General features: G+C 55.0%; 1 protein-coding gene across 5 annotated transcripts in view; it reads right to left on the minus strand.

The window, feature by feature from the left end:
• LOC140392170 (uncharacterized protein C11orf42-like) overlaps nucleotides 1-27233 on the minus strand; it is a 413275-nt gene that overhangs the window by 259845 nt on the left and 126197 nt on the right. For all 5 annotated transcript variants that reach the window (XM_072477549.1, XM_072477546.1, XM_072477547.1 and 2 more), the window contains exon 2: nucleotides 22608-23307. In XM_072477549.1, coding sequence (XP_072333650.1) covers nucleotides 22608-23307 — 700 coding nt within the window. The remainder of the gene's footprint in view (nucleotides 1-22607; nucleotides 23308-27233) is intronic.

The raw sequence follows: 27233 nt of genomic DNA on the forward strand, positions 1-27233 counted from the left end.
CCCACCCCTCTGCGCCTTCCTCTAGGTCATTGATAAAAATGACAAACAGCAACGGCCCCAGAACAGATCCTTGTGGTACGCCACTTGTAACTGAACTCCATTCTGAACATTTCCCATCAACCACCACCCTCTGTCTTCTTTCAGCTAGCCAATCTCTGATCCACATCTCTAAATCTCCCTCAATCCCCAGCCTCCGTATTTTCTGCAATAGCCTACCGTAGGGAACCTTATCAAACGCTTTACTGAAATCCATATACACCACATCAACTGCTCTACCCTCATCTACCTGTTCAATCACCTTCTCAAAGGGCTCGATAAGGTTTGTGAGGCATGACCTACCCTTCACAAAGCCATGCTGACTATCCCTGATCATATTATTCCTATCTAGATGATTATAAATCTTGTCTCTTATAATCCCCTCCAAGACTTTACCCACTACAGACGTGAGACTAACCGGTCTATAGTTGCCTGGGTTGTCTCTGCTCCCCTTGTTGAACAAAGGGACCACATTTGCTATCCTCCAGTCCTCTGGCACTATTCATGTAGCCAATGATGACATAAAAATCAACGCCAAAGGTCCAGCAATCTCTTCCCTGGCCTCCCAGAGAATCCTCGGATAAATCCCATCAGGCCCCGGGGACTTATCTATTTTCAGCCTGTCCAGAATTGCCAACACCTCTTCCCTACGTACCTCAATACCATCTATTCTATTAGCCTGGGTCTCAGCATTCTCCTACACAACATTATCTTTTTCCTGAGTGAATACTGACGAAAAATATTAATTTAGTATCTCGCCTATCTCTTCAGACTCCACACTTCCCATCCCTGTCCTCGACTGGTCCTACTCTTTCCCTAGTCATTCGCTTATTCCTGACATACCTATAGAAAGCTTTTGGGTTTTCCTTGATCCTTCCTGCCAGATACTTCTCATGTCCCCTCCTTGCTCGTCTTAGCTCTCTCTTTAGATCCTTCCTCGCTACCTTGTAACTATCCATCGCCCCAACTGAAACTTCACACCTCATCTTCACATAGGCCTCCTTCTTCCTCTTAACAAGAGATTCCACTTCTTTGGTAAACCACGGTTCCCTCGCTCGATGCCTTCCTCCCTGCCTGACCGGTACATACTTATCAAGAACACACAGTAGCTGATCCTTGAACAAGCTCCACTTATCCAGTGTGCCCAACACTTGCAGCTTACTTCTCCACCTTATCCCCCTCAAGTCACGTCTAATGGCATCATAATTGCCCTTCCCCCAGCTTTTAACCCTTGCCCTGCGGTGTATACTTATCCCTTTCCATCATTAACGTAAACGTCACCGAATTGTGGTCACTGTCCCCAAAGTGCTCTCCTACCTCCAAATCCAACACCTGGCCTGGTTCATTACCCAAAACAAAATCTAACGTGGCCTCGCCTCTTGTTGGCCTGTCAACATATTGTGTCAGGAAACCCTCCTGCACACACTGTTCAAAAAACGACTCATCTAATGTACTCGAACTATATCTTTTCCAGTCAATATTTGGAAAGTTAAAGTCTCCCATAATAACTACCCTGTTACTTTTGCTCTTATCCAGGATCATCCTCGCCATCCTTTCCTCTACATGATGGTGGGTAGCTTGTTGCGGGATGATGGTGGGTAGCTTGTTGCGGGATGGTGGTGGGTAGCGTGTTGCGGGATGATGGTGGGTAGCGTGTTGCGGGATGATGGTGGGTAGTGTGTTGCAGGATGATGGTGGGTAGCTTGTTGCGGGATGATGGTGGGTAGTGTGTTGCGGGATGATGGTGGGTAGTGTGTTGCGGGATGATGGTGGGTAGTGTGTTGCAGGATGATGGTGGGTAGTGTGTTGCGGGATGGTGTGGGTAGTGTGTTGCGGGATGGTGGTGGGTAGCGTGTTGCGGGATGATGGTGGGTAGTGTGTTGCGGGATGGTGGTGGGTTGCGTGTTGCGGGATGGTGGTGGGTAGCGTGTTGCGGGATGATGGTGGGTTGCTTGTTGCGGGATGGTGGGGGTAGCGTGTTGCGGGATGGTGGTGGGTAGCGTGTTGCGGGATGATGGTGGGTAGTGTGTTGCGGGATGGTGGTGGGTAGCGTGTTGCGGGATGGTGGTGGGTAGCGTGTTGCGGGATGATGGTGGGTAGTGTGTTGCGGGATGATGGTGGGTAGTGTGTTGCGGGATGATGGTGGGTAGTGTGTTGCGGGATGGTGGTGGGTTGCTTGTTGCGGGATGGTGGGGGTAGCGTGTTGCGGGATGGTGGTGGGTAGCGTGTTGCGGGATGATGGTGGGTTGCGTGTTGCGGGATGGTGGTGGGTTGCTTGTTGCGGGATGGTGGTGGGTAGTGTGTTGCGGGATGGTGGTGGGTTGCTTGTTGCGGGATGGTGGGGGTAGCGTGTTGCGGGATGGTGGTGGGTAGCGTGTTGCGGGATGATGGTGGGTAGTGTGTTGCGGGATGGTGGTGGGTAGCGTGTTGCGGGATGGTGGTGGGTAGCGTGTTGCGGGATGATGGTGGGTAGTGTGTTGCGGGATGGTGGTGGGTTGCTTGTTGCGGGATGGTGGGGGTAGCGTGTTGCGGGATGTTGGTGGGTAGCGTGTTGCGGGATGATGGTGGGTAGTGTGTTGCGGGATGGTGGTGGGTAGCGTGTTGCGGGATGGTGGTGGGTAGCGTGTTGCGGGATGGTGGTGGGTTGCTTGTTGCGGGATGGTGGTGGGTAGCGTGTTGCGGGATGGTGGTGGGTAGTGTGTTGCGGGATGATGGTGAGTTGCTTGTTGCGGGATGGTGGTGGGTAGCGTGTTGCGGGATGATGGTGGGTTGCTTGTTGCGGGATGGTGGTGGGTAGTGTGTTGCGGGATGGTGGTGGGTAGCGTGTTGCGGGATGGTGGTGGGTTGCTTGTTGCGGGATGGTGGGGGTAGCGTGTTGCGGGATGGTGGTGGGTAGCGTGTTGCGGGATGGTGGTGGGTAGTGTGTTGCGGGATGGTGGTGGGTAGCGTGTTGCAGGATGATGGTGGGTAGTGTGTTGCGGGATGGTGGTGGGTTGCGTGTTGCGGGATGGTGGTGGGTTGCGTGTTGCGGGATGGTGGTGGGTTGCTTGTTGCGGGATGGTGGTGGGTTGCTTGTTGCGGGATGGTGGGGGTAGCGTGTTGCAGGATGATGGTGGGTAGTGTGTTGCGGGATGGTGGTGGGTAGCGTGTTGCAGGATGATAGTGGGTAGTGTGTTGCGGGATGTTGGTGGGTAGTGTGTTGCGGGATGGTGGTGGGTAGTGTGTTGCGGGATGGTGGTGGGTAGCGTGTTGCGGGATGGTGGTGGGTAGCGTGTTGCGGGATGGTGGTGGGTAGTGTGTTGCGGGATGGTGGTGGGTTGCTTGTTGCGGGATGGTGGGGGTAGCGTGTTGCAGGATGATGGTGGGTAGTGTGTTGCAGGATGATGGTGGGTAGTGTGTTGCGGGATGTTGGTGGGTAGTGTGTTGCGGGATGTTGGTGGGTAGTGTGTTGCGGGATGGTGGTGGGTAGTGTGTTGCGGGATGGTGGTGGGTAGCGTGTTGCGGGATGGTGGTGGGTTGCTTGTTGCGGGATGGTGGTGGGTAGCGTGTTGCGGGACGGTGGTGGGTAGTGTGTTGCGGGATGGTGGTGGGTAGCGTGTTGCAGGATGATGGTGGGTAGTGTGTTGCGGGATGGTGGTGGGTAGCGTGTTGCGGGATGGTGGTGGGTAGCGTGTTGCGGGATGGTGGTGGGTTGCTTGTAGCGGGATGATGGTGGGTAGCTTGTTGCGGGATGATGGTGGATAGTGTGTTGCGAGATGGTGGTGGGTAGCGTGTTGCGGGATGATGGTGGGTAGTGTGTTGCGAGATGGTGGGTAGCGTGTTGCGGGGTGATGGTGGGTTGCTTGTTGCGGGATGATGGTGGGTAGCTTGTTGCGGGATGGTGGTGGGTAGCGTGTTGCGGGATGGTGGTGGGTATCATGTTGCGGGATGATGTTGGGTAGCGTGTTGCGGGATGATGGTGGGTAGTGTGTTGCGGGATGATGGTGGGTTGCTTGTTGCGGGATGATGGTGGGTAGCGTGTTGCGGGATGATGGTGGGTTGCTTGTTGCGGGATCATGGTGGGTAGTGTGTTGCGGGATGATGGTGGGTTGCGTGTTGCGGGATGATGGTGGGTTGCGTGTTGCGGGATGATGGTGGGTTGCGTGTTGCGGGATGGTGGTGGGTAGCGTGTTGCAGGATGATGGTGGGTAGCGTGTTGCGGGATGATGGTGGGTAGTGTGTTGCGGGATGGTGGTGGGTAGCGTGTTGCGGGATGATGGTGGGTTGCTTGTTGCGGGATGATGGTGGGTAGCGTGTTGCAGGATGATGGTGGGTTGCTTGTTGCTGGATGATGGTGGGTAGTGTGTTGCGGGATGGTGGTGGGTAGCGTGTTGCCGGATGGTGGTGGGTAGCGTGTTGCTGGATGATGGTGGGTAGTGTGTTGCGGGATGATGGTGGGTAGCTTGTAGCGGGATGGTGGTGGGTTGCTTGTAGCGGGATGATGGTGGGTAGTGTGTTGCGGGATGATGGTGGGTTGCTTGTAGCGGGATGATGGTGGGTAGTGTGTTGCGGGATGTTGGTGGGTAGTGTGTTGCGGGATGGTGGTGGGTAGTGTGTTGCGGGATGGTGGTGGGTAGCGTGTTGCGGGATGGTGGTGGGTAGCGTGTTGCGGGATGGTGGTGGGTAATGTGTTGCGGGATGGTGGTGGGTTGCTTGTTGCGGGATGGTGGGGGTAGCGTGTTGCAGGATGATGGTGGGTAGTGTGTTGCAGGATGATGGTGGGTAGTGTGTTGCGGGATGTTGGTGGGTAGTGTGTTGCGGGATGTTGGTGGGTAGTGTGTTGCGGGATGGTGGTGGGTAGTGTGTTGCGGGATGGTGGTGGGTAGCGTGTTGCGGGATGGTGGTGGGTTGCTTGTTGCGGGATGGTGGTGGGTAGCGTGTTGCGGGACGGTGGTGGGTAGTGTGTTGCGGGATGGTGGTGGGTAGCGTGTTTCAGGATGATGGTGGGTAGTGTGTTGCGGGATGGTGGTGGGTAGCGTGTTGCGGGATGGTGGTGGGTAGCGTGTTGCGGGATGGTGGTGGGTTGCTTGTAGCGGGATGATGGTGGGTAGCTTGTTGCGGGATGATGGTGGATAGTGTGTTGCGGGATGGTGGTGGGTAGCGTGTTGCGGGATGATGGTGGGTAGTGTGTTGCGAGATGGTGGGTAGCGTGTTGCGGGGTGATGGTGGGTTGCTTGTTGCGGGATGATGGTGGGTAGCTTGTTGCGGGATGGTGGTGGGTAGCGTGTTGCGGGATGGTGGTGGGTATCATGTTGCGGGATGATGTTGGGTAGCGTGTTGCGGGATGATGGTGGGTAGTGTGTTGCGGGATGATGGTGGGTTGCTTGTTGCGGGATGATGGTGGGTAGCGTGTTGCGGGATGATGGTGGGTTGCTTGTTGCGGGATGATGGTGGGTAGTGTGTTGCGGGATGATAGTGGGTTGCGTGTTGCGGGATGATGGTGGGTTGCGTGTTGCGGGATGATGGTGGGTTGCGTGTTGCGGGATGGTGGTGGGTAGCGTGTTGCAGGATGATGGTGGGTAGCGTGTTGCGGGATGATGGTGGGTAGTGTGTTGCGGGATGGTGGTGGGTAGCGTGTTGCGGGATGATGGTGGGTTGCTTGTTGCGGGATGATGGTGGGTAGCGTGTTGCAGGATGATGGTGGGTTGCTTGTTGCTGGATGATGGTGGGTAGTGTGTTGCGGGATGGTGGTGGGTAGCGTGTTGCCGGATGGTGGTGGGTAGCGTGTTGCTGGATGATGGTGGGTAGTGTGTTGCGGGATGATGGTGGGTAGCTTGTAGCGGGATGGTGGTGGGTTGCTTGTAGCGGGATGATGGTGGGTAGTGTGTTGCGGGATGATGGTGGGTTGCTTGTAGCGGGATGATGGTGGGTAGTGTGTTGCGGGATGGTGGTGGGTAGTGTGTTGCGGGATGGTGGTGGGTTGCTTGTTGCGGGATGGTGGTGGGTTGCTTGTTGCGGGATGATGGTGGGTAGTGTGTTGCGGGATGGTGGTGGGTAGTGTGTTGCGGGATGGTGGTGGGTAGCTTGTTGCGGGATGGTGGTGGGTAGCGTGTTGCGGGATGGTGGTGGGTAGCGTGTTGCGGGATGATGGTGGGTAGCTTGTAGCGGGATGATGGTGGGTAGTGTGTTGCGGGATGGTGGTGGGTAGTGTGTTGCGGGATGGTGGTGGGTAGCGTCTTGCGAGATGGTGGTGGGTAGCGTGTTGCGGGATGGTGGTGGGTAGCGTGTTGCGGGATGATGGTGGGTAGCGTGTTGCGGGATGATGGTGGGTTGCTTGTTGCGGGATGATGGTGGGTAGCGTGTTGCGGGATGGTGGTGGGAAGCATGTTGTGGGATGGTGGTGGGTAGCGTGTTGCGGGATGATGGTGGGTAGCGTGTTGCGGGATGGTGGTGGGTAGCTTGTTGCAGGATGGTGGTGGGTAGCGTGTTGTGGGATGGTGGTGGGTAGCGTGTTGCGGGATGATGGTGGGTAGCGTGTTGCGGGATGGTGGTGGGTAGCTTGTTGCAGGATGGTGGTGGGTAGCGTGTTGTGGGATGGTGGTGGGTAGCGTGTTGCGGGATGATGGAGTGTAGCGTGTTGCTGGATGATGGTGGGTTGCTTGTTGCGGGATGATGGTGGGTAGTGTGTTGCGGGATGATGGTGGGTTGCTTGTTGCGGGATGATGGTGGGTAGCGTGTTGCGGGTTGATGGTGGCTTGCTTGTTGCGGGATGATGGTGGGTTGCGTGTTGCGGGATGATGGTGGGTTGCGTGTTGCGGGATGATGGTGGGTTGCGTGTTGCGGGATGATGGTGGGTAGCGTGTTGCGGGATGATGGTGGGTAGCGTGTTGCGGGATGATGGTGGGTAGCGTGTTGCGGGATGATGGTGGGTAGCGTGTTGTGGGATGATGGTGGGTTGCTTGTTGCGGGATGATGGTGGGTAACGTGTTGCGGGATGGTGGTGGGTAGTGTGTTGCGGGATGACGGTGGGTAGTGTGTTGCGGGATGGTGGTGGGTAGCGTGTTGCAGCATGATGGTGGGTAGTGTGTTGCGGGATGGTGGTGGGTTGCTTGTTGCGGGATGGTGGTGGGTATCATGTTGCGGGATGATGGTGGGTAGCGTGTTGCGGGATGATGGTGGGTTGCTTGTTGCGGGATGATGGTGGGTAGCGTGTTGCGGGATGATGGTGGGTAGTGTGTTGCGGGATGATGGTGGGTTGCTTGTTGCGGGATGATGGTGGGTAGCGTGTTGCGGGATGATGGTGGGTTGCGTGTTGCGGGATGATGGTGGGTTGCGTGTAGCGGGATGATGGTGGGTAGTGTGTTGCGGGATGGTGGTGGGTAGCGTGTTGCGGGATGGTGGTGGGTAGCGTGTTGCGGGATGATGGTGGGTAGTGTGTTGCGGGATGATGGTGGGTTGCTTGTTGCGGGATGATGGTGGGTAGCGTGTTGCGGGATGATGGTGGGTAGCGTGTTGCGGGATGATGGTGGGTTGCTTGTTGCGGGATGATGGTGGGTAGTGTGTTGCGGGATGATGGTGGGTTGCTTGTTGCGGGATGATGGTGGGTAGCGTGTTGCGGGATGATGGTGGGTTGCGTGTTGCGGGATGATGGTGGGTTGCGTGTAGCGGGATGATGGTGGGTAGTGTGTTGCGGGATGGTGGTGGGTAGCGTGTTGCGGGATGGTGGTGGGTTGCTTGTTGCTGGATGATGGTGGGTAGTGTGTTGCGGGATGGTGGTGGGTAGCGTGTTGCGGGATGGTGGTGGGTAGCGTGTTGCTGGATGATGGTGGGTAGTGTGTTGCGGGATGGTGGTGGGTTGCTTGTTGCGGGATGGTGGTGGGTAGCGTGTTGCGGGATGATGGTGGGTAGCGTTTTGCGGGATGATGGTGGGTTGCTTGTAGCGGGATGATGGTGGGTAGCGTGTTGCGGGATGATGGTGGGTTGCTTGTTGCGGGATGATGGTGTGTAGTGTGTTGCGGGGTGATGGTGGGTAGCGTGTTGCGGGATGGTGGTGGGTAGCGTGTTGCGGGGTGATGGTGGGTAGTGTGTTGCGGGATGGTGGTGGGTAGCGTGTTGCGGGATGATGGTGGGTAGCGTGTTGCGGGATGATGGTGGGTAGCGTGTTGCGGGATGATGGTGGGTTGCTTGTTGCGGGATGATGGTGGGTAGTGTGTTGCGGGATGGTGGTGGGTAGCGTGTTGCGGGGTGATGGTGGGTTGCTTGTTGCGGGATGATGGTGGGTAGCGTGTTGCGGGATGATGGTGGGTTGCTTGTTGCGGGATGATGGTGGGTAGTGTGTTGCGGGATGGTGGTGGGTAGCGTGTTGCGGGGTGATGGTGGGTTGCTTGTTGCGGGATGATGGTGGGTTGCTTGTTGCGGGATGATGGTGGGTAGTGTGTTGCGGGATGATGGTGGGTTGCTTGTTGCGGGATGATGGTGGGTAGCGTGTTGCGGGTTGATGGTGGGTTGCTTGTTGCGGGATGATGGTGGGTTGCGTGTTGCGGGATGATGGTGGGTTGCGTGTTGCGGGATGATGGTGGGTTGCGTGTTGCGGGATGATGGTGGGTAGCGTGTTGCGGGATGATGGTGGGTAGCGTGTTGCGGGATGATGGTGGGTAGCGTGTTGCGGGATGATGGTGGGTAGCGTGTTGCGGGATGATGGTGGGTTGCTTGTTGCGGGATGATGGTGGGTAACGTGTTGCGGGATGGTGGTGGGTAGTGTGTTGCGGGATAACGGTGGGTAGTGTGTTGCGGGATGGTGGTGGGTAGTGTGTTGCGGGATGGTGGTGGGTAGCGTGTTGCGGGGTGATGGTGGGTTGCTTGTTGCGGGATGATGGTGGGTTGCTTGTTGCGGGATGATGGTGGGTAGTGTGTTGCGGGATGATGGTGGGTTGCTTGTTGCGGGATGATGGTGGGTAGCGTGTTGCGGGATGATGGTGGGTAGCGTGTTGCGGGATGATGGTGGGTAGCGTGTTGCGGGATGATGGTGGGTTGCTTGTTGCGGGATGATGGTGGGTAACGTGTTGCGGGATGGTGGTGGGTAGTGTGTTGCGGGATAACGGTGGGTAGTGTGTTGCGGGATGGTGGTGGGTAGCGTGTTGCAGCATGATGGTGGGTAGTGTGTTGCGGGATGGTGGTGGGTTGCTTGTTGCGGGATGGTGGTGGGTATCATGTTGCGGGATGATGGTGGGTAGCGTGTTGCGGGATGATGGTGGGTAGTGTGTTGCGGGATGATGGTGGGTTGCTTGTTGCGGGATGATGGTGGCAGGCGTGTTGCCGGATGATGGTGGGTTGCGTGTTGCGGGATGATGGTGGGTTGCGTGTTGCGGGATGATGGTGGGTAGTGTGTTGCGGGATGGTGGTGGGTAGCGTGTTGCGGGATGGTGGTGGGTTGCTTGTTGCTGGATGATGGTGGGTAGTGTGTTGCGGGATGGTGGTGGGTAGCGTGTTGCGGGATGGTGGTGGGTAGCGTGTTGCTGGATGATGGTGGGTAGTGTGTTGCGGGATGGTGGTGGGTTGCTTGTTGCGGGATGGTGGTGGGTAGCGTGTTGCGGGATGATGGTGGGTAGCGTTTTGCGGGATGATGGTCGGTTGCTTGTAGCAGGATGATGGTGGGTAGTGTGTTGCGGGGTGATGGTGGGTAGCGTGTTGCGGGATGGTGGTGGGTAGCGTGTTGCGGGGTGATGGTGGGTAGTGTGTTGCGGGATGGTGGTGGGTAGCGTGTTGCGGGATGATGGTGGGTAGCGTGTTGCGGGATGATGGTGGGTTGCTTGTTGCGGGATGATGGTGGGTAGTGTGTTGCGTGATGGTGGTGGGTAGCGTGTTGCGGGGTGATGGTGGGTTGCTTGTTTCGGGATGATGGTGGGTATCGTGTTGCGGGATGGTGGTGGGTAGCGTGTTGCGGGGTGATGGTGGGTTGCTTGTTGCGGGATGATGGTGGGTAGATTGTTGCGGGATGGTGGTGGGTAGCGTTTTGTGGGATGGTGGTGGGTAGCGTGTTGCGGGATGATGGTGGGTAGCGTGTTGCGGGATGATGGTGGGTAGCGTGTTGCGGGATGGTGGTGAGTAGCTTGTTGCAGGATGGTGGTGGGTAGCGTGTTGCGGGATGATCGTGGGTAGCGTGTTGCGGGATGATGGTGGGTTGCTTGTTGCGGGATGATGGTGGGTAGTGTGTTGCGGGATGATGGTGGGTAGCGTGTTGCGGGGTGATGGTGGGTTGCTTGTTGCGGGATGATGGTGGGTATCGTGTTGCGGGATGGTGGTGGGTAGCGTGTTGCGGGGTGATGGTGGGTTGCTTGTTGCGGGATGATGGTGGGTAGATTGTTGCGGGATGGTGGTGGGTAGCGTTTTGTGGGATGGTGGTGGGTAGCGTGTTGCGGGATGATGGTGGGTAGCGTGTTGCGGGATGATGGTGGGTAGCGTGTTGCGGGATGGTGGTGAGTAGCGTGTTGCGGGATGATCGTGGGTAGCGTGTTGCGGGATGGTGGTGGGAAGCATGTTGTGGGATGGTGGTGGGTAGCGTGTTGCGGGATGATGGCGGGTAGCGTGTTGCGGGATGGTGGTGGGTAGCTTGTTGCAGGATGGTGGTGGGTAGCGTGTTGTGGGATGGTGGTGGGTAGCGTGTTGCGTGATGATGGTGGGTAGCGTGTTGCGGGATGGTGGCGGGTAGCTTGTTGCAGGATGGTGGTGGGTAGCGTGTTGTGGGATGGTGGTGGGTAGCGTGTTGCGGGATGATGGGGTGTAGCGTGTTGCGGGTTGATGGTGGGTAGCTTGTTGCGGGATGATGGGGGGTAGCGTGTTGCGGGATGATGGTGGGTTGCTTGTTGCGGGATGATGGTGGGTAGCGTGTTGCGGGATGATGGTGGGTTGCTTGTTGCGGGATGATGGTGGGTTGCGTGTTGCGGGATGATGGTGGGTTGCGTGTTGCGAGATGATGGTGGGTTGCGTGTTGCGGGATGATGGTGGGTAGCGTGTTGCGGGATGATGGTGGGTTGCTTGTTGCGGGATGATGGTGGGTAGCGTGTTGCGGGATGATGGTGGGTTGCTTGTTGCGGGATAATGGTGGGTAGCGTGTTGCGGGATGATGGTGGGTAGCGTGTTGCGGGATGATGGTGGGTTGCTTGTTGCGGGATGATGGTGGGTAACGTGTTGCGGGATGATGGTGGGTAGCGTGTTGCGGGATGATGGTGGGTTGCTTGTTGCGGGATGGTGGTGGGTAGCGTGTTGCGGGATGATGGTGGGTAGCGTGTTGCGGGATGATGGTGGGTTGCTTGTTGCGGGATGATGGTGGGTAACGTGTTGTGGGATGGTGGTGGGTTGCTTGTTGCGGGATGGTGGTGGGTAGCGTGTTGCGGGATGGTGGTGGGTAACGTGTTGCGGGATGATGGTGGGTAGCGTGTTGCGGGATGATGGTGGGTTGCTTGTTGCTGGATGATGGTGGGTTGTGTGTTGCGGGATGATGGTGGTAGCGTGTTGCGGGATGATGGTGGGTAGCGTGTTGCGGGATGATGGTGGGTTGCTTGTTGCGGGATGATGGCAGGTAGCTTGTTGCGGGATGATGGAGGGGAGTGTGTTGCGGGATGATGGTGGGTAGCGTGTTGCGGGATGATGGTGGGTTGCTTGTTGCGGGATGATGGTGGGTAACGTGTTGCGGGATGATGGTGGGTAGCGAGTTGCGGGATGATGGTGGGTAGCGTGTTGCGGGGTGATGGTGGGTTGCTTGTTGCGGGATGATGGTGGGTAGCGTGTTGCGGGATGATGGTGGGTAGCTTGTTGCGGGATGGTGGTGGGTAGCGTGTTGCGGGATGATGGTGGGTAGCTTGTTGCAGGATGATGGTGGGTAGTGTGTTGCGGGATGGTGGTGGGTTGCTTGTTGCGGGATGGTGGGGGTAGCGTGTTGCAGGATGGTGGTGGGTAGCGTGTTGCGGGATGGTGGTGGGTAGTGTGTTGCAGGATGATGGTGGGTAGTGTGTTGCGGGATGATGGTGGGTAGTGTGTTGCGGGATGGTGGTGGGTAGTGTGTTGCAGGATGATGGTGGGTAGTGTGTTGCGGGATGGTGGTGGGTAGTGTGTTGCGGGATGGTGGTGGGTAGCGTGTTGCAGGATGATGGTGGGTAGTGTGTTGCAGGATGGTGGGGTTAGCGTGTTGCGGGATGGTGGTGGGTAGTGTGTTGCGGGATGGTGGTGGGTAGTGTGTTGCGGGATGGTGGTGGGTAGCGTGTTGCAGGATGATGGTGGGTAGTGTGTTGCGGGATGGTGGTGGGTAGCGTGTTGCGGGATGGTGGTGGGTTGCGTGTTGCGGGATGATGGTGGGTTGCTTGTAGCGGGATGATGGTGGGTAGCTTGTTGCAGGATGATGGTGGGTAGTGTGTTGCGGGATGGTGGTGGGTTGCTTGTTGCGGGATGATGGTGGGTAGTGTGTTGCGGGATGGTGGTGGGTAGCGTGTTGCGGGATGGTGGTGGGTAGCGGGTTGCGGGATGATGGTGGGTAGCGTGTTGCGGGATGGTGGTGGGTAGTGTGTTGCGGGATGGTGGTGGGTAGCGTGTTGCAGGATGATGGTGGGTATTGTGTTGCGGGATGGTGGTGGGTAGTGTGTTGCGGGATGGTGGTGGGTAGCGTGTTGCAGGATGATGGTGGGTAGTGTGTTGCGGGATGGTGGTGGGTAGCGTGTTGCGGGATGGTGGTGGGTAGCGTGTTGCGGGATGGTGGTGGGTTGCTTGTAGCGGGATGATGGTGGGTAGCTTGTTGCGGGATGATGGTGGGTAGTGTGTTGCGGGATGGTGGTGGGTTACTTGTTGCGGGATGATGGTGGGTAGTGTGTTGCGGGATGGTGGTGGGTTGCTTGTAGCGGGATGATGGTGGGTAGCTTGTTGCGGGATGATGGTGGGTAGTGTGTTCCGGGATGGTGGTGGGTTGCTTGTTGCGGGATGATGGTGGGTAGTGTGTTGCGGGATGGTGGTGGGTAGCGTGTTGCGGGATGATGGTGGGTAGTGTGTTGCGAGATGGTGGGTAGCGTGTTGCGGGGTGATGGTGGGTTGCTTGTTGCGGGATGATGGTGGGTAGCTTGTTGCAGGATGGTGGTGGGTAGCGTGTTGCGGGATGGTGGTGGGTATCATGTTGCGGGATGATGTTGGGTAGCGTGTTGCGGGATGATGGTGGGTAGTGTGTTGCGGGATGATGGTGGGTTGCTTGTTGCGGGATGATGGTGGGTAGCGTGTTGCGGGATGATGGTGGGTTGCGTGCTGCGGGATGATGGTGGGTTGCGTGTTGCGGGATGATGGTGGGTTGCGTGTTGCGGGATGATGGTGGGTTGCGTGTTGCGGGATGGTGGTGGGTAGCGTGTTGCAGGATGATGGTGGGTAGCGTGTTGCGGGATGATGGTGGGTAGTGTGTTGCGGGATGGTGGTGGGTAGCGTGTTGCGGGATGATGGTGGGTAGTGTGTTGCGGGATGATGGTGGGTAGCGTGTTGCGGGATGATGGTGGGTAGTGTGTTGCGGGATGATGGTGGGTTGCTTGTTGCGGGATGATGGTGGGTTGCTTGTTGCTGGATGATGGTGGGTAGTGTGTTGCGGGATGGTGGTGGGTAGCGTGTTGCCGGATGGTGGTGGGTAGCGTGTTGCTGGATGATGGTGGGTAGTGTGTTGCGGGATGATGGTGGGTAGCTTGTAGCGGGATGGTGGTGGGTTGCTTGTAGCGGGATGATGGTGGGTAGTGTGTTGCGGGATGATGGTGGGTTGCTTGTAGCGGGATGATGGTGGGTAGTGTGTTGCGGGATGGTGGTTGGTTGCTTGTTGCGGGATGGTGGTGGGTTGCTTGTAGCGGGATGATGGTGGGTAGCGTGTTGCGGGATGATGGTGGGTAGCGTGTTGCGGGATGATGGTGGGTTGCTTGTTGCGGGATGATGGTGGGTAGTGTGTTGCGGGGTGATGGTGGGTAGCGTGTTGCGGGGTGATGGTGGGTTGCTTGTTGCGGGATGATGGTGGGTTGCTTGTAGCGGGATGATGGTGGGTAGCGTGTTGCGGGATGATGGTGGGTAGCGTGTTGCGGGATGGTGGTGGGTAGTGTGTTGCGGGATGGTGGTGGGTAGCGTGTTGCTGGATGATGGTGGGTAGCGTGTTGCGGGATGATGGTGGGTTGCTTGTTGTGGGATGGTGGTGGGTAGCTTGTTGCGGGATGGTGGTGGGTAGCGTGTTGCGGGATGGTGGTGGGTCGCGTGTTGCGGGATGGTGGTGGGTAGCTTGTTGCGGGATGGTGGTGGGTCGCGTGTTGCGGGATGATGGTGGGTAGCTTGTAGCGGGATGGTGGTGGGTAGTGTGTTGCGGGATGGTGGTGGGTAGCGTGTTGCGGGATGGTGGTGGGTAGCGTCTTGCGGGATGGTGGTGGGTAGCGTGTTGTGGGATGGTGGTGGGTAGCGTGTTGCGGGATGATGGTGGGTAGCGTGTTGCGGGATGATGGTGGGTTGCTTGTTGCAGGATGATGGTGGGTAGCGTGTTGCGGGATGGTGGTGAGTAGCTTGTTGCAGGATGGTGATGGGTATCGTGTTGCGGGATGATCGTGGGTAGCGTGTTGCGGGATGGTGGTGGGAAGCATGTTGTGGGATGGTGGTGGGTAGCGTGTTGCGGGATGATGGTGGGTAGCGTGTTGCGCGATGGTGGTGGGTAGCTTGTTGCAGGATGGTGGTGGGTAGCGTGTTGTGGGATGATGGTGGGTAGCGTGTTGCGGGATGGTGGTGGGTAGCTTGTTGCAGGATGGTGGTGGGTAGCGTGTTGTGGGATGGTGGTGGGTAGCGTGTTGCGGGATGATGGAGTGTAGCGTGTTGCGGGATGATGGTGGGTAGCTTCTTGCGGGATGCTGGGGGGTAGCGTGTTGCTGGATGATGGTGGGTTGCTTGTTGCGGGATGATGGTGGGTAGTGTGTTGCGGGATGGTGGTGGGTAGCGTGTTGCGGGATGATGGTGGGTTGCTTGTTGCGGGATGATGGTGGGTTGCGTGTTGCGGGATGATGGTGGGTTGCGTGTTGCGGGATGATGGTGGGTTGCGTGTTGCGGGATGATGGTGGGTAGCGTGTTGCGGGATGATGGTGGGTAGCGTGTTGCGGGATGATGGTGGGTAGCGTGTTGCGGGATGATGGTGGGTAGCGTGTTGCGGGATGATGGTGGGTTGCTTGTTGCGGGATGATGGTGGGTAACGTGTTGCGGGATGGTGGTGGGTAGTGTGTTGCGGTATGATGGTGGGTAGTGTGTTGCGGGATGGTGGTGGGTAGCGTGTTGCAGGATGATGGTGGGTAGTGTGTTGCGGGATGGTGGTGGGTTGCTTGTTGCGGGATGATGGTGGGTAGTGTGTTGCGGGATGGTGGTGGGTAGCGTGTTGCGGGATGATGGTGGGTAGTGTGTTGCGAGATGGTGGGTAGCGTGTTGCGGGGTGATGGTGGGTTGCTTGTTGCGGGATGATGGTGGGTAGCTTGTTGCGGGATGGTGGTGGGTAGCGTGTTGCGGGATGGTGGTGGGTATCATGTTGCGGGATGATGGTGGGTAGCGTGTTGCGGGATGATGGTGGGTAGTGTGTTGCGGGATGATGGTGGGTTGCTTGTTGCGGGATGATGGTGGGTAGCGTGTTGCGGGATGATGGTGGGTTGCGTGTTGCGGGATGATGGTGGGTTGCGTGTTGCGGGATGATGGTGGGTAGTGTGTTGCGGGATGGTGGTGGGTAGCGTGTTGCGGGATGGTGGTGGGTTGCTTGTTGCTGGATGATGGTGGGTAGTGTGTTGCGGGATGGTGGTGGGTAGCGTGTTGCGGGATGGTGGTGGGTAGCGTGTTGCTGGATGATGGTGGGTAGTGTGTTGCGGGATGGTGGTGGGTTGCTTGTTGCGGGATGGTGGTGGGTAGCGTGTTGCGGGATGATGGTGGGTAGCGTTTTGCGGGATGATGGTGGGTTGCTTGTAGCGGGATGATGGTGGGTAGCGTGTTGCGGGATGATGGTGGGTTGCTTGTTGCGGGATGATGGTGGGTAGTGTGTTGCGGGGTGATGGTGGGTAGCGTGTTGCGGGATGGTGGTGGGTAGCGTGTTGCGGGGTGATGGTGGGTAGTGTGTTGCGGGATGGTGGTGGGTAGCGTGTTGCGGGATGATGGTGGGTAGCGTGTTGCGGGATGATGGTGGGTTGCTTGTTGCGGGATGATGGTGGGTAGTGTGTTGCGGGATGGTGGTGGGTAGCGTGTTGCGGGGTGATGGTGGGTTGCTTGTTGCGGGATGATGGTGGGTATCGTGTTGCGGGATGGTGGTGGGTAGCGTGTTGCGGGGTGATGGTGGGTTGCTTGTTGCGGGATGATGGTGGGTAGATTGTTGCGGGATGGTGGTGGGTAGCGTGTTGCGGGATGGTGGTGGGTAGCGTTTTGTGGGATGGTGGTGGGTAGCGTGTTGCGGGATGATGGTGGGTAGCGTGTTGCGGGATGATGGTGGGTAGCGTGTTGCGGGATGGTGGTGAGTAGCTTGTTGCAGGATGGTGGTGGGTAGCGTGTTGCGGGATGATCGTGGGTAGCGTGTTGCGGGATGGTGGTGGGAAGCATGTTGTGGGATGGTGGTGGGTAGCGTGTTGCGGGATGATGGCGGGTAGCGTGTTGCGGGATGGTGGTGGGTAGCTTGTTGCAGGATGGTGGTGGGTAGCGTGTTGTGGGATGGTGGTGGGTAGCGTGTTGCGTGATGATGGTGGGTAGCGTGTTGCGGGATGGTGGTGGGTAGCTTGTTGCAGGATGGTGGTGGGTAGCGTGTTGTGGGATGGTGGTGGGTAGCATGTTGCGGGATGATGGGGTGTAGCGTGTTGCGGGTTGATGGTGGGTAGCTTGTTGCGGGATGATGGGGGGTAGCGTGTTGCGGGATGATGGTGGGTTGCTTGTTGCGGGATGATGGTGGGTAGCGTGTTGCGGGATGATGGTGGGTTGCTTGTTGCGGGATGATGGTGGGTTGCGTGTTGCGGGATGATGGTGGGTTGCGTGTTGCGGGATGATGGTGGGTTGCGTGTTGCGGGATGATGGTGGGTAGCGTGTTGCGGGATGATGGTGGGTTGCTTGTTGCGGGATGATGGTGGGTAGCGTGTTGCGGGATGATGGTGGGTTGCTTGTTGCGGGATGATGGTGGGTAGCGTGTTGCGGGATGATGGTGGGTAGCGTGTTGCGGGATGATGGTGGGTTGCTTGTTGCGGGATGATGGTGGGTAACGTGTTGCGGGATGATGGTGGGTAGCGTGTTGCGGGATGATGGTGGGTTGCTTGTTGCGGGATGGTGGTGGGTAGCGTGTTGCGGGATGATGGTGGGTAGCGTGTTGCGGGATGATGGTGGGTAGCGTGTTGCGGGGTGGTGGTGGGTAGCGTGTTGCGGGATGATGGTGGGTTGCTTGTTGCGGGATGATGGTGGGTAGCGTGTTGCGGGATGATGGTGGGTTGCTTGTTGCTGGATGATGGTGGGTAGTGTGTTGCGGGATGGTGGTGGGTAACGTGTTGCGGGATGATGGTGGGTAGCGTGTTGCGGGAAGATGGTGGGTTGCTTGTTGCTGGATGATGGTGGGTTGTGTGTTGCGGGATGATGGTGGTAGCGTGTTGCGGGATGATGGTGGGTAGCGTGTTGCGGGATGATGGTGGGTTGCTTGTTGCGGGATGATGGTGGGTAGTGTGTTGCGGGATGATGGTAGGTAGCTTGTTGCGGGATGATGGTGGGGAGTGTGTTGCGGGATGATGGTGGGTAGCGTGTTGCGGGATGATGGTGGGTTCCTTGTTGCGGGATGATGGTGGGTAACGTGTTGCGGGATGATGGTGGGTCGCGTGTTGCGGGATGATGGTGGGTAGCGTGTTGCGGGGTGATGGTGGGTTGCTTGTTGCGGGATGATGGTGGGTAGCGTGTTGCCGGATGATGGTGGGTTGCTTGTTGCGGGATGATGGTGGGTAGCGTGTTGCGGGATGATGGTGGGTAGCGTGTTGCGGGATGATGGTGGGTTGCTTGTTGCGGGATGATGGTGGGTAGCGTGTTGCGGGATGATGGTGGGTTGCTTGTTGCGGGATGATGGTGGGTAGCGTGTTGCGGGATGATGGTGGGTAGCTTGTTGCGGGATGGTGGTGGGTAGCGTGTTGCGGGATGATGGTGGGTAGCTTGTAGCGGGATGGTGGTGGGTAGCGTGTTGCGGGATGATGGTGGGTTGCTTGTTGCGGGATGGTGGTGGGTAGCTTGTTGCGGAATTTGCCTTGGACAGTGAGGTTTGCTAGGCAGAACCCCGAGTGAGACCCGGAGCCAGGGAGATTCTTTGGTTTACAGGGTGGGTAACAAGTGAACAGCGCCTTACCGTGTCGGGGTGGACAAAGCTTTCCGTGCTCCCAGAGTCGATCAGGCAAGACGTCTCGTGGCCGTTGATGAAGACCATCGTCGTTGCTGTTGCGAGTGTCCGAGGTCGATTTTGGTCCAGCGTCACCGAAGCCAGATGGAGCAGTTGCGGGATATGATCGGGCAGAGTGTAGTCGGCCGTGCTGGGGGCCTGGGGCCCCATCCAAGATGGCGTCTCCCATGGGTCGTACATGGTGGTCGGGGATGGACAAAATGGCGGCGGGGATGGACAAAATGGCGGTGCCCATCCGTCCAGCGTGGTGTCCGAGGGGCAAGGTGGCCACGCCCGTGGGTCGGACGTGGCCCTAGGATAGGGGGGTGGCGGTGAGTGCTGGCCGCCTGGGGCCCGAAGGGAAGGTTGCCGCGGCGTTCCGGAGTCGCTGGAGACCGCGGCCATGGCTCGTGCCTGGCAGACCCCCACAAAATGGCCCTTCTTGCCGTACCCTTTGCAGGTGGAGGTGCGTCCCGGGCAGCGCGTGCGGAGATGCTTCGCCTGCCCGCAGAAGAAACCGGGCCCGACGGAGTTAGCGGGCCGTCTTACAGCGCAGGCCTGCGGGAACACGGAGAAGGTCTGTGGGGCTGCCGCTGGGGGATGCCACGCAGCCCAGGGGGCCGTCGGGCGCATAGGACTGCGCGTTTCTGGAGGCAACATCCATGGACCCTGCCAGTGCCCGTGCCTCTCTAAATCCCAGGGTGTCTTTTTCTAAAAGTCTTTGGCGGATCTCTGAGGAGCTCATACCTGCTATGAAGGCATCCCGGTTTAGAGGTTCCGTGTGCTCGCTCCCCGAAACTTGCGGGCAGCCACAGTTTCTGCCCAGCACCAGTAGCGCACAGTAGATCTCCTCCAATGATTCCCCAGGGCTTTGCCGTCTAGTTGCAAGCAGGTGACGTGCGTAGACCTGGTTTATAGGGTGGATATAATGTCCTTTTAACAGTATCGCAGCATCGAAGTCCTCCGCCTCGTCGATGAGGGTGTAGATCCCAGGGCTTACCCTCGAGTGCAGGAGATGCAGTTTCTGTTCTCCTGAGGGGGTACCTCCGGCCGTCTTGAGGTAGCCTTTAAAGCACGCCAGCCAGTGCTTAAATATCGCCGCCGAGTTCTCCGCGTGGGGGCTGAGTTGTAGACACTCCGGCTTGATTCGGAGATCCATCCTTTCAGCTTAAGTCTAGTCGATTAAATTGATGCACGATCAATTACAATCAAAGACGAGGTTGTAACATAGCTGAAGACTTTAATCGACTAGGACTGTTCCCCAGCAGCTTCGGTACAGAAAATGAGGGCTGCTGGGACGGCACCGGTTCTTATACCCCGCCTGTCAAGGCGGAGCTACATACCAACAGCCAATGGTAAACTCCTAGGTTTAACCAATGGTCTTCAGCCTCTTGGGTACTGTAATACCTGATAATACCACAACGGGACTGTTATTTTATTGGGCCTTGGCGAGGAAGGCAATGCCAAGGCCGGAATTATCTTCATTTCCTGCACTGAGATGCTCAGTGCACCCCGACCTCTCAACCCCACCGCCCGCCCCCAGTGCAACCCCCGCAATGCCTCAACTTAGGGGTCCTCGAGCCCCCCTCACCCCACCTCATAAGGGCAGGGCACCCCCGGGCCCGACCCCCAACATGGGCAAGATGCCACCTGAGCACCCTGACAGTGCCAGGGTGCCCAGGTGGCAGCGCCAGGATGGCAGTGCGAAAGTGCTACGGTGGTATTAGCAGTGCCAGTGTACCAACTTGCCCAGAGGCCAACTACCCGGGGCCTCCGATCGCCTGAGAGATCCCCCCCCACCCCAAGTGCAGTTCTGCCTGCTCCACATTTGTGGAGACTAGTGCTAAACACCGCCCAGCCGCGGCCTCCAAGGTGTGGTGATTTGATCCCGAGCTTTGGTAGATCCGGTATAGACATATTCAAGTGTGGCTAACAATTCTCTTGAATATGCAAATCTGGGTCCCATCCATTGTGGGCAGGGTCCAGTTCGTCACACCTCATGAGATCTAACGGGATTTAACGGGATCTCGCGAGTCATCGCGATCTGGATCCTGCCCACCGCGGGCAGAACCCAGATTTTTATAATGCTCTCTCGCGAGATTTATCCACCGCATCACATCCCGAGTCAGGCACACCCGCTAGATCATGTCCTATGCCTCAGCTAATAGAGACAAGTATATCATATGTCTTCTTTAGCACCTGATCTACCTGCCCTGCCACCTTCAGGGATCTATGGATATGAACTGTAAGGTCCCTCTGATCTTCAGTACCCTCCAGGGTTCCATCATTCATCGTCTGATCCTTTTCTTTGTCAGCCCTCCCATGTGCATTATCTCACTTTTCTGGGTTGAATTCCATTTGCAACTGCTCCACCCACCTGATCAGTCCAATGATATCCTCCTACAGTCTAAACTATCCACCTCATTATTTTCCACCTTACCAATTTCCGTGTCATCCATGAAGTTCTTGATCATACCCCTACATTTAAGTCCAAATCATTCATGCATGTAATGTAATGTTTTGTCTTGTATCCTGTCTTTAAGCTTCGTACGAAGTCTTACAACACCAGGTTAAAGTCCAACAGGTTTGTTTCGATGTCACTAGCTTTCGGAGCGCTGCTCCTTCCTCAGGTGAATTAAGAGGTATGTTCCAGAAACACATATACAGACAGATTCAAAGATGCCAGACAATGCTTGGAATGCGAGCATTAGCAGGCGATTAAATCTTTACAGATCCAGACGAGGAGGAGCGTAACAGACATCTACAGACGTTGAAAGATGCCCTCGTACGAACGGGATATGGCGCTCGACTCATCGATCGACAGTTCCAATGCGCCACAGCGAAAAACCGCACCGACCTCCTCAGAAGACAAACATGGGACACAACCGACAGAATACCCTTCGTCGTCCAGTACTTCCCCGGAGCGGAGAAACTACGTCATCTTCTTCACAGCCTTCAACACGTCATCGATGAAGATGAACATCTTGCCAAGGACATCCCCACACACCTACTACTTGCCTTCAAACAACCGCGCAACCTCAAACAAACCATTGTTTGCAGCAAACTACCCAGTCTTCAGAACAGTGACCACGACACCACACAACCCTGCCATGGCAATCTCTGCAAGACGTGCCAGATCATCGACATGGATACCACCATTACACGTGAGAACACCAAGTACACGGTACATACTCGTGCGACTCGGCCAACGTTGTCTACCTCATACGCTGCAGGAAAGGATGTCCCGAAGCGTGGTACATTGGCGAGACCATGCAGACGCTGCGACAACGAATGAACGGACATCGCGCAACAATCACCAGGCAGGAATGTTCCCTTCCAGTCGGGGAACACTTCAGCAGTCAAGGGCATTCAGCCTCTGATCTCCAGGTATGTGTTCTCCAAGGCGGCCTTCAGGGCACGCGACAACGCAGAATCGCCGAGCAGAAACTTATAGCCAAGTTCCGCACACATGAGTGCGGCCTCAACCGGGACCTGGGATTCATGTCGCATTACAACCATCCCCCACCATCTGGCCTGCAAAATCCTACCAACTGTCCTGGCTTGACATAATTCACACCTCTTTAACCTGGGGTTACCCCATCTCTGGATCTGTAAAGATTTAATCACCTGCTAATGCTCGCATTCCAAGCATTGTCTGGCAACTTTGACTCTGTCTTTCTATATGTTTCTGGAACATACCTCTTCATTCACCTGAGGAAGGAGCAGCGCTCCGAAAGCTAGTGACATCGAAACAAACCTGTTGGACTTTAACCTGGTGTTGTAAGACTTCTTACTGTGCTCACCCCAGTCCAATGCCGGCATCTCCACATCATGTCTTTAAGCTTGTAAGAGGGGGAGCTAGCAGAAACTCCCTTGATATGAGAGGAGAATTTGTGTCTGGATTGGATTTAGGCTTTGTAAAGAATAGCGACAGAAGAGTTTGGGACAAAAGCAGATTGTTGTTTATCTGTGCTTAAGCGTTGGAGGAATAATGGGAGATCCAATGATGATGAGAGGAAATAGTGACGTCAAGAGAGTCAACAGATGGAAAACCATGGTGCTGATTGGACTTAATATTTGGCATGTGTTATGAAACCTGCACTGATTCATTGAACTTGCCAAACAAAGCCTTAAAACCCCACCAACATAAATTTCTTCCTCTTTTCACAGCCCATTATATCCTCTCTAAATCATTTACCTGGCAAAATAGATCGGAACAAAGAGGTGGATTTGTAATTTCTCTGAGGTAATTGATGAACAGATGTCACGAAGTGCTTGCCGACCACTGCCTCATAGATATACGATGACGTGTTCACAAAATTTTCTTTGACTAGAGATTTCTTCAAAGGCACTTCAGATCCGATTATCCCTCCTGAGCTCAACTTGAACTTCTTACATAGAAATCCAATTGGAATTCGGCTTTTGGATCTAAATTCCTGGGTCTGTTTACTGTCGGACACCAGGAGCTGAATGTTAGTGGTGTAGAAAACTTCATAAATAATGTACACATTCCGAACAGAATAGATCCAGGGAAGATTGTGCATGAGTTTCAGTGTCCCAGGATTGACAATGAACAGTGAGACCGCCTTATTGACATCTTTAACAACCAGCTTGATGGATTTTAAAACTCCTTCATCAATAACCACTTCCTCATGATTAAACTCATTTGGGCTTAGAGATGTACTTTGGATATTCTGCTCCATTACTTCGAAGTTTTCTTGGCTAATATTGGCCACAATTTCTTTTAGTGACCCCAAGGGGAAGAAACTCTTGCGTCGAAGTAGTTGGGACCCTAAACTTTCTGATCGTTCCAAGAGCACATTCAGCAAATCATAGCGTTCAGCATCTACCAAATAGGGAACAGGGACTACATGCAGGCCAAGGTATGTGTTGCATATCTAAAAGACAATCAGAAACACAAGAGGTGTATATCAGACAGTGTTACAGTGATGAGTTATATCAGTCTTACACCAAAGTGTATCCAGTATCTGAAAGTGTTACTGTGGCGAAGTTCCCCCAATCCAGTTTCTGCCCCTGTCACAGTAACAAAATGGTTCTTATCAGAGTCACAAAGGGCATCCTCTGTATCAGTGACAAAGGTAATCCTTTCCCTTTTCATCCTATGGACCTGTCCGCACGCTTTGGCATGGTTTTCCACACCATTTTCTTCCAATGCCATTCTGCAATCTGCTCGCAACCTTGGTTACACATTTGACCCTGAGTTGATCTTCCAGAGTCTGTCCCTGTTGCTCAGAAGGGAAGGGGGGAGAGGAGCAGAGCATTAGTAATTGGGGACTCGATAGTCAGGGGCACAGATAGGAGATTTTGTGGGAGCGTGAGAGACTCACGTTTGGTATGTTGCCTCCCAGGTGCAAGGGTACGTGATGTCTCGGATCGTGTTTTCCGGGTCCTTAGGGGGAGGGGGAGCAGCCCCAAGTCGTGGTCCACATTGGCACTAACGACATAGGTAGGAAAGGGGACAAGGATGTCAGGCAGGCTTTCAGGGAGCTAGGATGGAAGCTCAGAACTAGAACAAACAGAGTTGTTATCTCTGGGTTGTTGCCCGTGCCACGTGATAGTGAGATGAGGAATAGGGAGAGAGAGCATTTAAACACGTGGCTACAGGGATGGTGCAGGCGGGAGGGATTCAGATTTTTGGATAACTGGGGCTCTTTCTGGGGAAGGTGGGACCTCTACAGACAGGATGGTCTACATCTGAACCTGAGGGGCACAAATATCCTGGGGGGGAGATTTGTTAGTGCTCTTTGGGGGGGTTTAAACTAATGCAGCAGGGGCATGGGAACCTGGATTGTAGTTTTAGGGTAAGGGAGAATGAGAGTATAGAGGTCAGGAGCACAGATTTGACATCGCAGGAGGGGGCCAGTGTTCAGGTAGGTGGTTTGAAGTGTGTCTACTTCAATGCCAGGAGTATAAGAAACAAGGTAGGGGAACTGGCAGCATGGGTTGGTACCTGGGACTTCGATGTTGTGGCCATTTCGGAGACATGGATAGAGCAGGGACAGGAATGGATGTTGCAGGTTCCGGGGTTTAAGTGTTTTAGTAAGCTCAGAGAAGGAGGCAAAAGAGGGGGAGGTGTGGCGCTGCTAGTCAAGAGCAGTATTACGGTGGCGGAGAGGATGCTAGATGGGGACTCTTCTTCCGAGGTAGTATGGGCTGAAGTTAGAAACAGGAAAGGAGAGGTCACCCTGTTGGGAGTTTTTTATAGGCCTCCTAATAGTTCTAGGGATGTAGAGGAAAGGATGGCGAAGATGATTCTGGATATGAGTGAAAGTAACAGGGTAGTTATTATGGGAGACTTTAACTTTCCAAATATTGACTGGAAAAGATATAGTTCGAGTACAATAGATGGGTCGTTTTTTGTACAGTGTGTGCAGCAGGGTTTCCTGAAACAATATGTTGACAGGCCAACAAGAGGCGAGGCCACGTTGGATTTGGTTTTGGGTAATGAACCAGGCCAGGTGTTGGATTTGGAGGTAGGAGAGCACTTTGGGGACAGTGACCACAATTCGGTGATGTTTACGTTAATGATGGAAAGAGATAAGTATACACCGCAGGGCAAGAGTTATAGCTGGGGGAAGGGCAATTATGATGCCATTAGACGTGACTTGGGGGGGATAAGGTGGAGAAGTAGGCTGCAAGTGTTGGACACACTGGATAAGTGGGGCTTGTTCAAGGATCAGCTACTGCGTGTTCTTGATAAGTATGTACCGGTCAGACAGGGAGGAAGGCGTCGAGCGAGGGAACCGTGGTTTACCAAGGAAGTGGAATCTCTTGTTAAGAGGAAGAAGGAGGCCTATGTGAAGATGAAGTGTGAAGTTTCGGTTGGGGCGATGGATAGTTACAAGGTAGCGAGGAAGGATCTAAAGAGAGAGCTAAGACGAGCAAGGAGGGGACATGAGAAGTATTTGGCAGGAAGGATCAAGGAAAACCCAAAAGCTTTCTATAGGTATGTCAGGAATAAGCGAATGACTAGGGAAAGAGTAGGACCAGTCAAGGACAGGGATGGGAAATTGTGTGTGGAGTCTGAAGAGATAGGCGAGATACTAAATGAATATTTTTCGTCAGTATTCACTCAGGAAAAAGATAATGTTGTGAAGGAGAATGCTGAGCCCCAGGCTAATAGAATAGATGGCATTAAGGTACGTAGGGAAGAGGTGTTGGCAATTCTGGACAGGCTGAAAATAGATAAGTCCCCGGGACCTGATGGGATTTATCCTAGGATTCTCTGGGAGGCCAGGGAAGAGATTGCTGGACCTTTGGCTTTGATTTTTATGTCATCATTGGCTACAGGAATAGTGCCAGAGGACTGGAGGACAGCAAATGTGGTCCCTTTGTTCAAAAAGGGGAGCAGAGACAACCCCGGCAACTATAGACCGGTGAGCCTCACGTCTGTAGTGGGTAAAGTCTTGGAGGGGATTATAAGAGACAAGATTTATAATCATCTAGATAGGAATAATATGATCAGGGATAGTCAGCATGGCTTTGTGAAGGGTAGGTCATGCCTCACAAACCTTATTGAGTTCTTTGAGAAGGTGACTGAACAGGTAGACGAGGGTAGAGCAGTTGATGTGGTGTATATGGATTTCAGCAAAGCGTTTGATAAGGTTCCCCACGGTAGGCTATTGCAAAAAATACGGAGGCTGGGGATTGAGGGTGATTTAGAGATGTGGATCAGAAATTGGCTAGCTGAAAGAAGACAGAGGGTGGTGGTTGATGGGATATGTTCAGAATGGAGTACAGTCACAAGTGGCGTACCACAAGGATCTGTTCTGGGGCCGTTGCTGTTTGTCATTTTTATCAATGACCTAGAGGAAGGCGCAGAAGGGTGGGAGAGTAAATTTGCAGACGACACTAAAGTCGGTGGTGTTGTCGACAGTGTTGGAAGGATGTAGCAGGTTACAGAGGGATATAGATAAGCTGCAGAGCTGGGCTGAGAGGTGGCAAATGGAGTTTAATGTAGAGAAGTGTGAGGTGATTCACTTTGGAAGGAATAACAGGAATGCGGAATATTTGGCTAATGGTAAAGTTCTTGAAAGTGTGGATGAGCAGAGGGATCTAGGTGTCCATGTACATAGATCCCTGAAAGTTGCCATCCAGGTTGATAGGGTTGTGAAGAAGGCCTATGGAGTGTTGGCCTTTATTGGTAGAGGGATTGAGTTCCGGAGTCGGGAGGTCATGTTGGAGCTGTACAGAACTCTGGTACGGCCGCATTTGGAGTATTGCGTACAGTTCTGGTCACCGCATTATAGGAAGGACGTGGAGGCTTTGGAGCGGGTGCAGAGGAGATTTACCAGGATGTTGCCTGGTATGGAGGGAAAATCTTATGAGGAAAGGCTGATGGACTTGAGGTTGTTTTCATTGGAGAGAAGAAGGTTAAGAGGAGACTTAATAGAGGCATACAAAATGATCAGGGGGTTGGATAGGGTGGACAGTGAGAGCCTTCTCCCGCGGATGGATATGGCTGGCACGAGGGGACATAACTTTAAACTGAGGGGTAATAGATATAGGACAGAGGTCAGAGGTAGGTTCTTTACGCAAAGAGTAGTGAGGCCGTGGAATGCCCTACCTGCTACAGTAGTGAACTCGCCAACATTGAGGGCATTTAAAAGTTTATTGGATAAACATATGGATGATAATGGCATAGTGTAGGTTAGATGGCTTTTGTTTCGGTGCAACATCGTGGGCCGAAGGGCCTGTACTGCGCTGTATTGTTCTATGTTCTATGTTCTATGTTCCATGCATGTACCATTTGTATCACCTCTATAACATGGCTCAGCCCTGTCTCATCTGCTGCTCAAACCTC

The sequence above is a fragment of the Scyliorhinus torazame genome, chromosome 15, assembly GCF_047496885.1.
Source record: "Scyliorhinus torazame isolate Kashiwa2021f chromosome 15, sScyTor2.1, whole genome shotgun sequence".
NCBI lineage: Eukaryota > Metazoa > Chordata > Chondrichthyes > Carcharhiniformes > Scyliorhinidae > Scyliorhinus > Scyliorhinus torazame.